Source organism: Callorhinus ursinus, unplaced genomic scaffold (assembly GCF_003265705.2).
Source record: "Callorhinus ursinus isolate GAN/ISIS: 27379988/994484 unplaced genomic scaffold, GSC_fseal_2.0 scaffold3, whole genome shotgun sequence".
NCBI lineage: Eukaryota > Metazoa > Chordata > Mammalia > Carnivora > Otariidae > Callorhinus > Callorhinus ursinus.
Window position 1 is genome coordinate 47345735 of NW_027397065.1, and position 13581 is coordinate 47359315.

Consider the following 13581-nt stretch of genomic DNA (forward strand, 5'->3'; position numbering starts at 1 on the left):
AATCTCTCTGTGATAGATCCTAATGAATGTTAAGGACATTTCTTGTTAGTTTTTTTGTTTTGTTTTTTACTGCATTTAAAATACATATTGAGGGGCACCTGGGTGGCTCAGTCATTAAGCATCTGCCTTCAGCTCAGGTCATGATCCCAGGGTCCTGGGATCGAGCCCCACATCGGGCTCCCTGCTCCGCGGGAGCCTGCTTCTCCCTCTGCCACTCCCCCTGCTTGTGTTCCGTCTCTCGCTGTGTCTCTCTCTGTCAAATAAATAAAATCTTTTTAAAAAATAAATAAACAAAATACATGTTGAATTTGGGGCTGGCTTTTCATATTCCCTTTTTCTTCCCCCCAAATCTTTATTTGGGCAAACTGCAAACTAAATTGTCTCACTGGATTTTGCCAAGGCTGAGCTTAACAAACTCATAGTCTCATATTTTGTTACCCTTGTAACCAGCAGGGGTCTCTGTTAGGGTAAATAAGAGCACAAGACTCTTCTTTTCACTGCTGAAAAGGATGTTCTGGACATATATTTGGAAAATTGGACAGAAAATAGTAACCTCGTTTTCTTTTTGAATTAGCAGAGCTAAATGAGGAGGTGTCTACTGATCTTGAGGAAAGATTTCACCTGGGGCTTTTCACAGACCGGGCTGCCCTGTACAGAATGATTGAGGTTGAAGGTGAGGCAAGTCCAGTCAACGTAACTCAGTCTATCTTTATGCTTCCCTAACTCCTCTACCTCCTTTATGGATGCCATCCTGTGGCATCATAATGGCTCGTTTTACATGTCAACTAACTAGCTTTTGAGCTCCACGATCTGCATATTCGCAAACACCCCTTGCATCGGTCCTAGGACCCTGAACATACAGTGTTCACTGTGAGTATAAGTGAAAGTGAGTGGGTGGACAAGCGACTAAGTGGGCTTCACACCACATTATGAGCACTCCGGGAGATGACTCTCCCTTCAGCCAGCAACAGCATGTTCTAGGAGTTTGTTCCTCTCTTTCATCCGGCCTTTCTTACTCTGGAAGTCTGTGTAGACAGAGGTTTCTGAAACATCTTCCCAACATTCTCTCTCCTCTGAACAGGAAAAGGTCACCTGGAAAATGGCCACCCCGAGTTATTTCACCAGCTCATGCTTTGGAAGGGAGATCTAAAAGGTGTTCTTCAGACGGCAGCAGAAAGAGGGGAGCTGACAGACAGTCTGGTAGCTATGGCGCCAGTTGGTATGTCTTTCAACAAAAGTGCTATCACCTGGAGGATAAGTCCACTAAAGATGGACACTCTCATAGCGCCTGGGGGGCTCAGTCTGTTAAGTGTCTGCCTTCAGCTCATGTCATGATCCTGGGGTCCTGGGATGGAGCCCTGCGTCAGGGTCCCCACTCCACTGGGAGTCTGCTTCTCCTCTGCCTCTGCCCAACCCCCCCCCCCCCCCCCCCCCACCGCCCCGTCCCCTGGCTCGTGCTCTCTCGCACACATTCTCTCTCAAATAAATAAAATCTTTTAAAAAGATGGACCCTCTCTTGCAGGACAGTTTGGCCGTGTCTGATAACCTTAACACAGCAATTCAAAGTGTTGGGAATTAACTGTACTCACACATGCAAAATGACAAGTATACATGGACTGTCATTACAGCAGTATTTGTAATAGCAAAAGATCACGAGACCCTCTCTGTCCATCAGGAAGAGACTGGTTAAATCTCGTACCTCTAGACAGTAGAAGCTCCTATGAAAGAATGAAGCAGCTCTGTGCATTCTAATATGGAATAGAGCTCCAAAGTGTAGTAAGTGAAAAGAATCAAGGTATAGATGCACAACAGTACTTATTACTCTGTCATTTATACTTAAGTGTGTCTTCATAGATTATTTCAAAAAGGTTTCAAAAAACTAATGGTTTTCTCCAGGGAAAGGAATTTGGACAAGTTTGGGTGGGTAGATGCCAGGATAACAAGGAAAGCTTTTATGCCATACCCAGTTTTTTTAACTGTATTTAACTATACTAGAGAGAGAGAGAGACAGAGACAGAGAAGTACCCAGGTCATTGTCGAGACTGACAGTGAATTTCACCAACCTGAATATACCCTCGTAACCGGCACCCATATCAAGAAGTGTAACACTACCAGCACCCTGGAAGCTTCTCTCATGCTGCTTTTCATTCAGTCTCCACACACCCCAACAAGGGTAATCACTGTCCTGACATCCATACTCTTTTGTACCTTTTGAATTTTGCACTATTTTGTATGTGTTACATAATCAAAGAAAGAAACTGGTGTTTTAAAATGTGGGTATAGGGAGAGTAGATGAAGCAGATGATCTGTAATGGCAACTGAATTAGTATCTAAATGTTATACTTAATGCAGTGACTAAAACCAAGGCATTGTTAACCCAAATGTATGTATGTGCTGATTTTTTTTTCTTAAACCTCCTTCTTATTCAACCACCATCTTTTCTTTTTCTTTTTTTTTTTTAATAGCTGGCTACCATGTGTGGCTGTGGGCCGTGGAAGCCTTTGCCAAACAGCTGTGTTTTCAAGATCAGTATGTCAAGGCTGCCTCTCACCTACTTTCTATCCACAAAGTGTATGAAGCTGTAGAGCTGCTCAAGTCAAACCATTTCTACAGGTTTGTATGATCCTACAGTTGAACCAATAGTTGAACATAATGTGAAATTCATCTGTTAAACAGCTCGGCTTACTGACAACCAGCACAAACCTCTGTTGTAATTAAACATCTCAAACATACAGAAATATACATACACTAGGTTAACAAACATCAATGCACCCACTACCTGTACTTAACAAATGTTAATTTTTGTCAGTGTTTGCCACTGATCTTTTTCAGAACTTCTTTATCCCTAAAGTAACACAAATAGAGAAAACGGTGTAAGACAAAAGAGACAGAATCTTGCCAACCACCCCAAAAGCTCCCTGTGCCCCCAGTTTTAAGTATAACATTCCAGATTGGTTGAACTGCCTTTCTCCAATTCTGACCTCATCCCTTCTCTAGAAGTAACCACTCTCCTGAGATTGGTATGAATCCTTCCTATCCAAGTTATTACACTTTCACTATAATATAACATATGGAAGCAGTGACAGACAAAAGGAATGAAGTATTTCTTGTAAATAGCATATAATTTGGTCTTGTTTTTTAGCCAGTCTGATGGTTTCTGTCTTTTAATTGGAGTGCATAGGCCATTTACAATTAATGTAAATATTGGTGCGATTAAAATTTACCATCTTGGGCGCCTGGGTGGCTCAGTTGGTTAAGCGACTGCCTTCGGCTCAGGTCATGATCCTGGAGTCCCGGGATCGAGTCCCACATTGGGCTCCCTGCTCAGCGGGGAGTCTGCTTCTCCCTCTGACCCTCTTCCCTCTCATACTCTCTATCTCTCATTCTCTCTCAAATAAATAAATAAAAAATCTTTAAAAAAAAAAAAAATTTACCATCTTGCTACTTATCCCATCTGTTATTTGTTCATTTTGTCTTTTCCTGCTTTCTTTTGAATCAATTGAATATTTTCTTATCTCCAAAACTGGCTTATTAGCTATACTCCTATTCATTTATTTTATGGTTGCTTTAGGGCTTGTGATGATTAGCATTTTTAATTTATCACAGTTTACTTTCAAATAATATTGTATTACTTCTTACAGACAATGTATTTCTTTCCTTCCTACCTGTCCTTTCTGCTGTTGTCATATATTTGACATGTTATAGCCCCAGATTACACTATTAGAATTTTTGCTTTAACCTGCCATCTTTTTAAATAGTTTTAATATTTGCCCACATACGTATTTCCAGCATTTTTCATTCTCTTATATAGGTCCAAGGCTCTAATTGCTATCAACTCCTTCTTCACCTGAACAAGATCTTCACATCTTATAGTGTGATTCTTCTGGGAACCAATTCCATCAACTTTTGTTTGTCTTTTATAAAGCCTTTAATTTTGCTTTCATTTTAAAGGATCTTTCTCTGGCAGTTTTTGTCTTTCAGGGTGTCAGAGATGACATTGCTTTCTCTTACATTGTTTTTGACTTGACTACTGCATTTAATCTCATCTTTATTATATAGGAACTGTGTCATTTTTCTCTTACTATTTTGAGGACTTTCTCCCATCACTGATTTTCAGCCATTTGATGTGATGGCTTTGAGGGGACTTTCTTTTTCTTTATTCTGTTTTGGTGTGTCTTCCTTTAGAGAGTGTTGAACTCTGTTTTAGAGAGCATTAAAGTTGCTATGGATCTTGGGTGCGTGGGTGGCTCAGTCAGTTAAGCAGCTGCCTTCAGCTCAGGTCATGATCCTGGGTTCCTGGGATTGAGCCCCGTGTCAGGGCTCCCTGCTCAGTGGGGAGTCTGCTTCTCCCTCTGCCCCTCCCACAGCTCATGCTTGCTCGCTCACTCGCTCTCTCAAATAAATAAAATCTTAAAAAAAAAAGTTGGTATGGATCAGCTTGATCTTTTCATAGCTTGTTTTTAGGCTTTCTTAGGACAAGTTTAAAGAAATCTATACTCTAGAATTAGTTTGCCCTTCTACCTTTTGAATGCCTTGTGTATTCAACAAATCAACTCACATGTCTGGCTGGTCGAAACACAAAAGTTCCCCAGGCCCCTGAGTGAGCTCTGGTAAGTACTCAGCTTACAGTTCCCTGACTGTTCTTTGTCCCCACCCTTAAGGAGTTTCGTGCACATGTATGGTTTAGCCAGACTCCATGGGATTCCCCACACAGAGTTCTGTAGATCCTTCTCTGGACAGCTTCTTCCTTCCTATCACCCTGGCCATTAGATTCCGATTGCTTTGTCTCCTCAACTCAGTGAGACTGCTGAGGTTCTGCTGGGGTTGCCTGTAGGAAGATGCCTGCAGGGGGGCCCTGACAGGGCTCACATCATTGGTTCCCTTCCCTCCAGGATGACAGTCCTGAGCTGCCTGGTACCCAGTGTCTGAAAAAATATGTATTTTGTCTAGTTTTATGGCAGGAGGGTAAGTCTGGTCACTATTACTCCGTCATGGCTAGAAGTTGATATCTCAAAATACTTCTTAAATATTGTTCTACCTAGATCATTTTAATCTAAAATACTTTAATTCCAGCTACAACTTTATGTTGGCTGCAACTCAGAAGTTGTATGTCACTTGGAAAATATTAGTTCACAGAATTATACAGATACTCTAAATGTTAACACATCTCATTATAAAATATCCAAAAAAAAAAATCACATTCTTTAATACCACCATCGGTCTCTTCAGAAGAATCTTTAACTTTCGGGAAGCTGTCATGCCCAGAGTAGCAGGCACAAATTTCCTAAAATTCTAGTTTTCACTTGAAAGCTCAAATTTTATCATTGGCAACAATACTGGTGGTTGTCTTCTGTGAAGGGACAGGACTTGGGGACCCCCAGGAATCCACAGACCACACGTTAAGAACTGCTGACCTAGGTAAAGAATTGAGCTCAGCATGTGTTTTTAACTTCTCACGTAGTGCAGGAAAACGTTTTTTATAGGCTATTGGAACACTATAAACAATACCAGAGGGACAGCTTGCCCTATCTTCTAGCCTTTTCAAATTGGCTAATACCTGTTCTTGCCTCTAGGGAAGCTATTGCAGTTGCCAAGGCCCGACTGCGCCCAGAGGACCCGATCCTGAAGGACCTGTATCTCACCTGGGGAGCCATCCTGGAGAAAGACGGCCATTATGCTGTAGCCGCCAAATGGTAAGCCTGAGGGAACAGGCATGTGTCCGAACACAGAATAGCACGATAAGAATAATACGTTTGGGGGGGACGTAAAGTGAATAGAAAGTAAAAAGGCATATGTGTTTTAAACCCGGCTTCATAAGATTCATCAGGACCTACCTCCTTGGTATTTATATGAATCATGGTAACTATTCAGGAAACCTCAGTAGCAGACTCAGGAGGTCCCCCTTTTTCTAGGAGTGTCTTTACCATCAAACAAGGAAACTGGAAGGGAATGAAGACTCTGTTTGGGTTCAGTTCAGCAAATGTTGAGGTTCCTTTCTGTCCTTACCCTGTATGATGCTGTCACTCATTATCTGTGTGGCAGTGGAAGGGGGAGTAGGAGATCTGTTGATGACACTTTGGGGTTTTCTTTTGTATTGCAGCTATTTAGGGGCTGCTTCTGCCTACGACGCAGCCAAAGTTTTGGCCAAGAAGGGAGATGCAGCCTCTCTTAAGACGGCGGCAGAGTTGGCTTCCATCGTAGGAGAGAATGCGTTGTCCTCTTCCCTGGCTCTCCGGTGTGCCCAGGAGCTGCTTTTGGCCAGGAACTGGGTGGGAGCCCAGGAAGCCCTGAAGCTGCATGAAAGTCTAAAGGTCAGTCAGCTACTGTATCTCCTGGGATTTAAGAGGGAAGGGCCCCGAGCCCTTTTCTAGTTGAATTCCAAATGAAGAACCCTGTTGAACAAGCTGTACCAGTTAGGCAGGTATCCTTAGAAGTGTCCTGCCAGCCCTGGCCAGACGATCCCATGGAAGTACCTTGGCTTGTCAGGTGCCACATTGAGAGTAAGAGAGAATGTGGTCATTCACAGTAATTGTCCTTCCTTAGCAGTTTGTGTACCACATATATGAGCAGACTTCAGTCAGCTCAGCCCCTAGGCTAGCAGTCTGGTATTTCTTCCTTGGTGTCATCAGGTCTTGGAAGAGGGATTAGCCTCTGACAGAAATCATGGTGCTCTGCCATTGCACCCCTCATTAGCTTTAAGCCATAAAGAAGTGTGGTAAAATCAGTATTTTGTTAAATGTCTATTTATCCCTTTCTGGTTAAAAATGAGTAATTTACCATTGCCTTATGTGACACATCAAAACCAAGATTACCTTTTTTTTTTTAAGATTTTATTTATTTGATAGAGACACAGTGAGAGAGGGAACACAAGCAGGGGCAGTGGAAGAGGGAGAAGCAGGCTTCCCGCTGAACAGGGAGCCTGATGCGGGGCTCAATCCCAGGACCCTGGGATCATGACCCGAGCCAAAGGCAGATGCTTAATGACTGAGCCACCCAGGCTCCCCAAAACTGAGATTACTTTTAAAAGCATCAGCATTCTTAGTTTCCAAAACACATAAACATTTGGCCGATTTTAGACAACTTTGCTGGTCAGATATTTGTAAGTTCCTCTTTCCCTAGTAGAGTTACTGGACCTAAAGACAGTTCCTAGCTAAATATTCATAGCCCAAGAAAAATGGTAGCTTTGGGGCGCCCGGGTGGCTCAGTTGTTAAGCATTTGCCTTCAGCTCCCTGCTCTGCGGGAAGCCTGCTTCTCCCTCTCCCGCTCCCCCTGCTTGTGTTCCCTCTCTGGCTGTCTCTCTCCCTGTCAAATAAATAAAAACCTTGGGGCGTCTGGGTGGCTCAGTTGGTTAAGCAACTGCCTTCAGCTCAGGTCATGATCCTGGAGTCCCGGGAACACGTCCCGCATTGGGCTCCCTGTTCAGTGGGGAGCCTGCTTCTCCCTCTAAGCCTCCCTCCTCTCATGCTCTCTCTCTCTCTCTCCTTCTCTCTCTCAAATAAATAAAATCCTTAAATAAATAAATAAATAAATATCTTTAAAAAAAATAGTAGCTTTCTGAGAACTGCAAAATAAAAATGGAGACAAAAGGAGTATACCCTCAAAGATAGTGTCATTTTGTGTATTAGTTATAAGTGACCAAATCTAGAGAGAGTTTAATTTATCCATAGCAAAAAAAAAAGTTTCCAAAATGGCTATTTAGCATTTCTTTTTTTCCTCTTAAACAGCATCCTTATCAAAGCAAGAAAACCTTTAAGCTTATGCTAAATGCTGTTCTGATAATGATCAGGCTATTTTGGCTATGGGTAACAGAGACCGTCTGAAGCTTAACTGAGAAGATATTATTATATAAGGGTACACACAAATCTCATGGCAACTGAAAGCCTAGCAAAAAGAAAGATTTTCTTCTAGGGCTTCTCTCTGTGCTATTTTCTTCTCTTCCAGCTGACTCCCTCTTAAACTTACTGAGACATGGTGCCTAACATCTGCCCCAGCTCTCAGATCTACACAGCTTATCTGCTGTAGTACCTTCTGCCCATTACACTTTATTTCTGTATCCCTTAATCTAAAGTTTGGGGAGGGGCTAAGAACTGGATGAATCCAGGCCATCTTTTCTCAAACTGGGCCACAAGACTTAGGTGGCTGGCCTGCATGTGGCTTACATTATAGTGGGCAGGGTTCCGTGTTATAAAAATGTTTGCTTGGGCTCCAGGCTACTCCCAGGATCCCTGCAGAGGCATCTGGAAAAATGTCTATTAGATCACATCTTTCCCCCCTCGCTCGTGACTCACACTGGCCAGAGGCAGCCCACTAAGGGGTTTGGTTGCTGCAGATGTAATGGGGAACACACTGAGAAACTGAGAACTCTCGAGACAGGCACTTCCACTGCATAACAGTTCCTATCCTTTGTTGTTGGGCTCCAGGGGCAGAGACTGGTGTTTTGCCTTCTTGAGCTACTGTCCAAGCACCTGGAGGAAAGGCAGCTTTCAGAGGCCAGAAGCTCTTCCTACAACGCCTGGGCTGCAGGCACTGAAGGACCCTTCGTGGAGAGGGTGACTGCTGTATGGAAGAGTACCTTCGGCCTGGATAACCCAGAGCATTGTCAGGCAGCACTACAGCAACTGCAGAGTATCAAGTACCCATCTGCTACAAACAACACTCCCTCCAAACAGGTACCCTGTCTGCACTCTGTAGTAAGACTTCCTTAGTCCATGTCCAGTATAATAATGAAACAAGTTGAATGCCGTTTGCTTTTCAGAAAAGACCAAGGAAGGCCCAGGCAACCTGGAAAGATCCCTCCAGACTGATTAAAGCCCTTTGGCTTTGAAGTTAGCCTTGATCAGTCTTCTCTTAAAAAAAAAAGGCAGAAAGAAAGTCTAAAAATACAGAAAAGCATAGAGAAAAATAGAGTACCCATCAACCAGAATTAACAAACGTTCACATTTTGTCATTTTTGCTTCACTGTGTTTTGGTTTTGTTTTATATATTCTTCTAGTTTTTAGTAAAAGAAATATAACAAGGTTGAAGTCCCTGGTACCCCATTTCCCTTTCCTAGCTCACCAAAGGCAGCCCCTAAGTCAGGCCATATGTATTCTTTTGTGCCTTCCTTATTTCAGTGAGCAGTTTGTAAAATCTCTCCATATTGATGCAAAGAGATAAAGTTGATTCATTGTAAGAGCTATACCCATCCTATAAATAGGTATCAGTTTATCTACTTTTTCTTTTGAAAATGAGGGTATATTATTTTTGAGAAACAAGACTTTCTCAAATGATATATAACACTATGGGAAACAGTTTGGCAGTTTCTTATAAACTTATAAAGTTAAACATAGACATGCGGGCGCCTGGGTGGCTCAGTTGGTTAAGCGACTGCCTTCGGCTCAGGTCATGATCCTGGAGTCCCGGGATCGAGTCCCGCAGCGGGCTCCCTGCTCAGCGGGGAGTGTGCTTCTCCCTCTGACCCTCTTCCCTCTCGTGCTCTCTATCTCTCATTCTCTCTCTCTCTCTAGTAAATAAATAAATTCTTTAAAAAATAAATACATAAATAAACATAGACATGCTCAGGAACCCAACAATCCCACTGCCTAGATATTTCACTAAAAGAAATGAAATCAGGTGTGCACACAAACTTGTACACAAATGTTTGTTGCAGCTTAGTTCACAACAACCAAAAATGAGAACCCAAATGTCCATCAGCTGGTGAACGGAAATGCAGACTATGTTTTATCCATACAGTGGACACTAAAAAGGACTGAACTAGTGGCATACAAATAGTATCAATGAATCCTGAAACTATTATGATAAGTGAAAAAACAAAGACACAAAAGACTGTATACTCTGTATTTCTATTTATATGAATTCTAGAAAAGACAAAATTTATAGTGACCAAAACCAGCTCAGTGGTTGCCAGGGGGTGGGGAGAGGGGAATGCATACAAAGGGACACATGGGGATATTTTACAATGATGAAAATGGTCTAGGTCTTGATTTTGGTGGTGATTGTAGGATATATATATATATACAGATATATGTATTTATCAAAACTCATCAAATTGCTCACTATAAATTAATCTTAATTACACTCCAGCTTGGTTGGTTGAATTACAGCTTTTAGTTCTGAAACTCACTTTTTGTTTTAATTAAATACAAATGTCAAGGCATTTTTTTTTTTTTAGCATGAGCAGACTTTAACACCAGACAAGGTATGTTACTGTGCAGCTAGATAGGAAAGTTTCTCAAATAGGGAAGCAGAAATGGTTGGTGGAGATAGGAGAAGCTTTCTTAAACGTCCACTGTCTATACTTCTTCCAAGTGCAGTCAATAGGAATATTTCTGGTATCATCGCAGTGCTCGCTGTGGGAGATTGTTTAACTGAAACTCTTGCTCCTCCCTCCAGCTTCTGCTTCACATTTGCCATGACCTGACCTTGGCAGTGCTGAGCCAGCAGGTGGCCTCCTGGGACGGGGCTGTGGAAGCCCTGCTTCGCGCTGTGGTCCGGAGCTACGACTCCGGAAACTTCACCATCATGCAGGAAGTGCACTCAGCCTTTCTTCCTGAAGGTAAATGACCGCCCCCCCACCATCTCTGCTGGGGCATGCCTACTAATGGATGATATAATCACCACCAGTGGTATAGCCCTAGGAGGACATACATCAGTGAAAGATAGAGACCGGCCAGCTATGTCATTTACCACCCAGTTTGAATTCTCTTACCCAGGCTCCTAAGAGGTAGCCAGAATGACTGAGCTGTTTTCCTTTACCTGGCCCTACCTACCTTATCTACCTTACTTCCTTCTATAAATTTTCCTACACAGTTTGAGAGAAATAGCCATGTGCTCACAAGTTAGTTAAGAATGAAAAAGCTCATGGGGTGCTTGGCTGGCTCAGTCGGAGGAGCATGCAACTCTTGATCTAAGGATTAGAAGTTTGAGCCCCACGTTGGGTGTAGAGAAACATTTAAAATAAATCAATGAATGAATTAAAAAAAAGAGAAGCACAGCAGAAAGACATTCTTTGAACTGCACAGTCACTAAACTAAATCACTGATTTTTTCAGAGACATAGTGGGATCTTACCTCCGAGAGCTTTAATAGGAAGATGGAATATTTTTTCTATAATGCTTTGACACGTAGACTACAGCAACAAGAATGCTGTCCTAGGTCAGGAAATGTTTAGCTCTAGTTGGCTTTTGGTGAAGGGATGTGGTCCCATGGATCACTGCTATCCTTTCTTCTTGAGATCCTCTCCTTGAGTGATAGGAAACATAAGGGGAGGGACCAGATTTCTGGCAGATAAAAAAACACACAACCCTAAATCCTTTTCTTCTCCTCCTAGGCTGTGACCATCTAAGAGACAAACTAGGTGAACATCAGTCCCCCACCACACCAGCTTTCAAAAGTTTGGAGGCCTTTTTTATTTATGGACATTTGTATGAATTCTGGTGGTCTCTCTCCAGGCCTTGCCCCAAATCCAGTGTTTGGGTAAGAGCTGCTCATAGAAGGACAACTTCTGTTGAGCAAAGCCAGCAGATAAACAATGCCAGCCCTGAAGAAACAGACTCCAAAGTTTCTCAGCCAGAGCCAAGCAGGCCTCCAGAGTTAGATGTGAGACTCACAGAAGAAAGCGAGCAAATGCTGATCACTTGTAAAGAGCTTTTTTCAGAAAAGCACGCCAGTCTCCAAAACTCACAGAGAACCGTTGCTGAAGTCCAAGAGACCTTGGCAGAAATGATCCGCCAACACCAGAAGAGTCAAGTCTGTAAATCTACAACAAATGGTCCTGATAAGAATGAATCTGAACAGGTGGCAGAACAGTCCCTCTCTAGTCCTCCAAGCGAGTGGTAAGTAGTGAGTCTGTACAAGGTGGAATTGGAAATACCCTGCTGAGTTCTCACATCATCATCAGATAAAAATCAGCACATGATGAGCTTGATCAGGTCACTTGCCAACACCATAATATAGTCTGCACCGGCCTCAGAGTCCAGCATGGGTTCTAATCCTGGCTCTGCTGAGTGACCTCAGGCAAGATTCTTAATGTTTCTGAGCTTTTGTTCCCTCATCTATAATTGAGAGTACCTACTCCTACCTCGCTTGTTTGGGGAATTAAATGAAATCACAAATAATGTTAATAACAATAGCACAGACAATAAAACAATACCTTTGAGCAAAAAGTAGATTTCCCCCTCCCAAAAAAATTAATCATGTAAAATGGGGAGTTGTATTATTGCATCATTAATGAAAACCACAGTTTTTCACTGTTTTGTGCTATCCCAGAAAATACACAAAAAGGGTAGTGGTACAAAACTGCATGTTGAATTGAGAAAATCCCAAGTGATCAGAATGCTATAGCATCCTAAGCACTTCTGTTGAACATAGGGTCCAGGTGGATGACAGGAGCCAATCACCAATCACTGTAAAGCTCATCTGCACTATTACAGGGCTCTCTGCCTTGGGCATTTGTGGTGATTAATGGTTACTGATTGGTTATTATGCTGAGTGCCTTTTACCTAGATTGTCTCCCAGCACAAGGCTTAGAACAGAGTAACTAGTACCATCAATAAACTGGTAACTAGTGTTAGTAACTGAAAAAAAAAAATTAAGAAGTTTTGAAACCCTTATATATTTATTGCTGTAAAAATACTCCCATTGGGGGAAAAAAAGACTCCCATTGAAATCTTGAGTCAGAGTTTTGAGTCACTTTTCCAGTAAGGCACCACACTCTAGGCAGCTCTAGGTTTGGTTTTAGTAACAAGAAAAACACTAAAAAGTTCTCTAATCCAGCAGCTCTTAACCTCTGGATCACAGGACTCCTTTGAGAAGCTTAAGACACTCTTCCCAGAAAAAGTGTGCATCCATATACCTACGGTTAGGAGCCCCAGCCATGTCGACTATTCCCAGAGAAATCCAGGCTTTCTGCACTTGGCTGCAAAATTGAAAACCTCAAGATCCTAAATTTTCGTTAGAACTATGTGTCTAAGAAGTGGGAATTTGGAAAATAGTGAATGGTATTTCATTTGGAAAAATTCGTATTAAATTAAATTCCCTCCTCTTGACCTTTGTATTAAAAATGAGAGATAAGACCCAGCTGACAAAAGAATTTTATTTATAGGATAACAGTTAAAAGTTATGTGGGGCAAGGCATATGACTTAGGCTTTTTTTATTATTATTATTTTTACTAGTAAAGAAGAAAAAAATCAGCCACTTTCTCTGCCTGAATTAACCAAAAGGCTGACGGAGGCAAATGAGAAAATAGCTAGATTTCCTGAGAGTGTTAAGGTAAGATTTATAGCAGTTCATTTGGTAAAACATGATTTTTTTATATTATCTATTGACTATACCAAATTTTTAAGGTCATCTGATTCTTTGTACCATTTCTGAAATCTACACATTTGTATGATTAAAAATTTAGGATCCCATTGCGTCTGGTTAACTAAAATGTTTGTGAGAATGGGATTATTGACATCCCAAGCAATTTTATACCTCATTCTTCAGAGAAATGGAACAAATTTTGGAATTGGGAAGTAAAATAAAATTAAAATTGGTACCATGTATTTGATAGCTTACAGATGGATGGGTATATTTGAATG

General features: G+C 41.8%; 1 protein-coding gene across 4 annotated transcripts in view; it reads left to right on the plus strand.

The window, feature by feature from the left end:
• Window positions 1-13581, plus strand: part of GEMIN5 (gem nuclear organelle associated protein 5) — a 42963-nt gene that overhangs the window by 25840 nt on the left and 3542 nt on the right. For 2 of the 4 annotated variants that reach the window (XM_025867163.2, XM_025867165.2), the window contains exons 19-27: window positions 575-673; window positions 1082-1219; window positions 2466-2613; window positions 5574-5693; window positions 6101-6311; window positions 8422-8670; window positions 10394-10556; window positions 11330-11834; window positions 13174-13270. In XM_025867163.2, coding sequence (XP_025722948.1) covers window positions 575-673; window positions 1082-1219; window positions 2466-2613; window positions 5574-5693; window positions 6101-6311; window positions 8422-8670; window positions 10394-10556; window positions 11330-11834; window positions 13174-13270 — 1730 coding nt within the window. The remainder of the gene's footprint in view (window positions 1-574; window positions 674-1081; window positions 1220-2465; window positions 2614-5573; window positions 5694-6100; window positions 6312-8421; window positions 8671-10393; window positions 10557-11329; window positions 11835-13173; window positions 13271-13581) is intronic. The other 2 variants (XM_025867164.2, XM_025867166.2) reach the window with 1 other exon arrangement.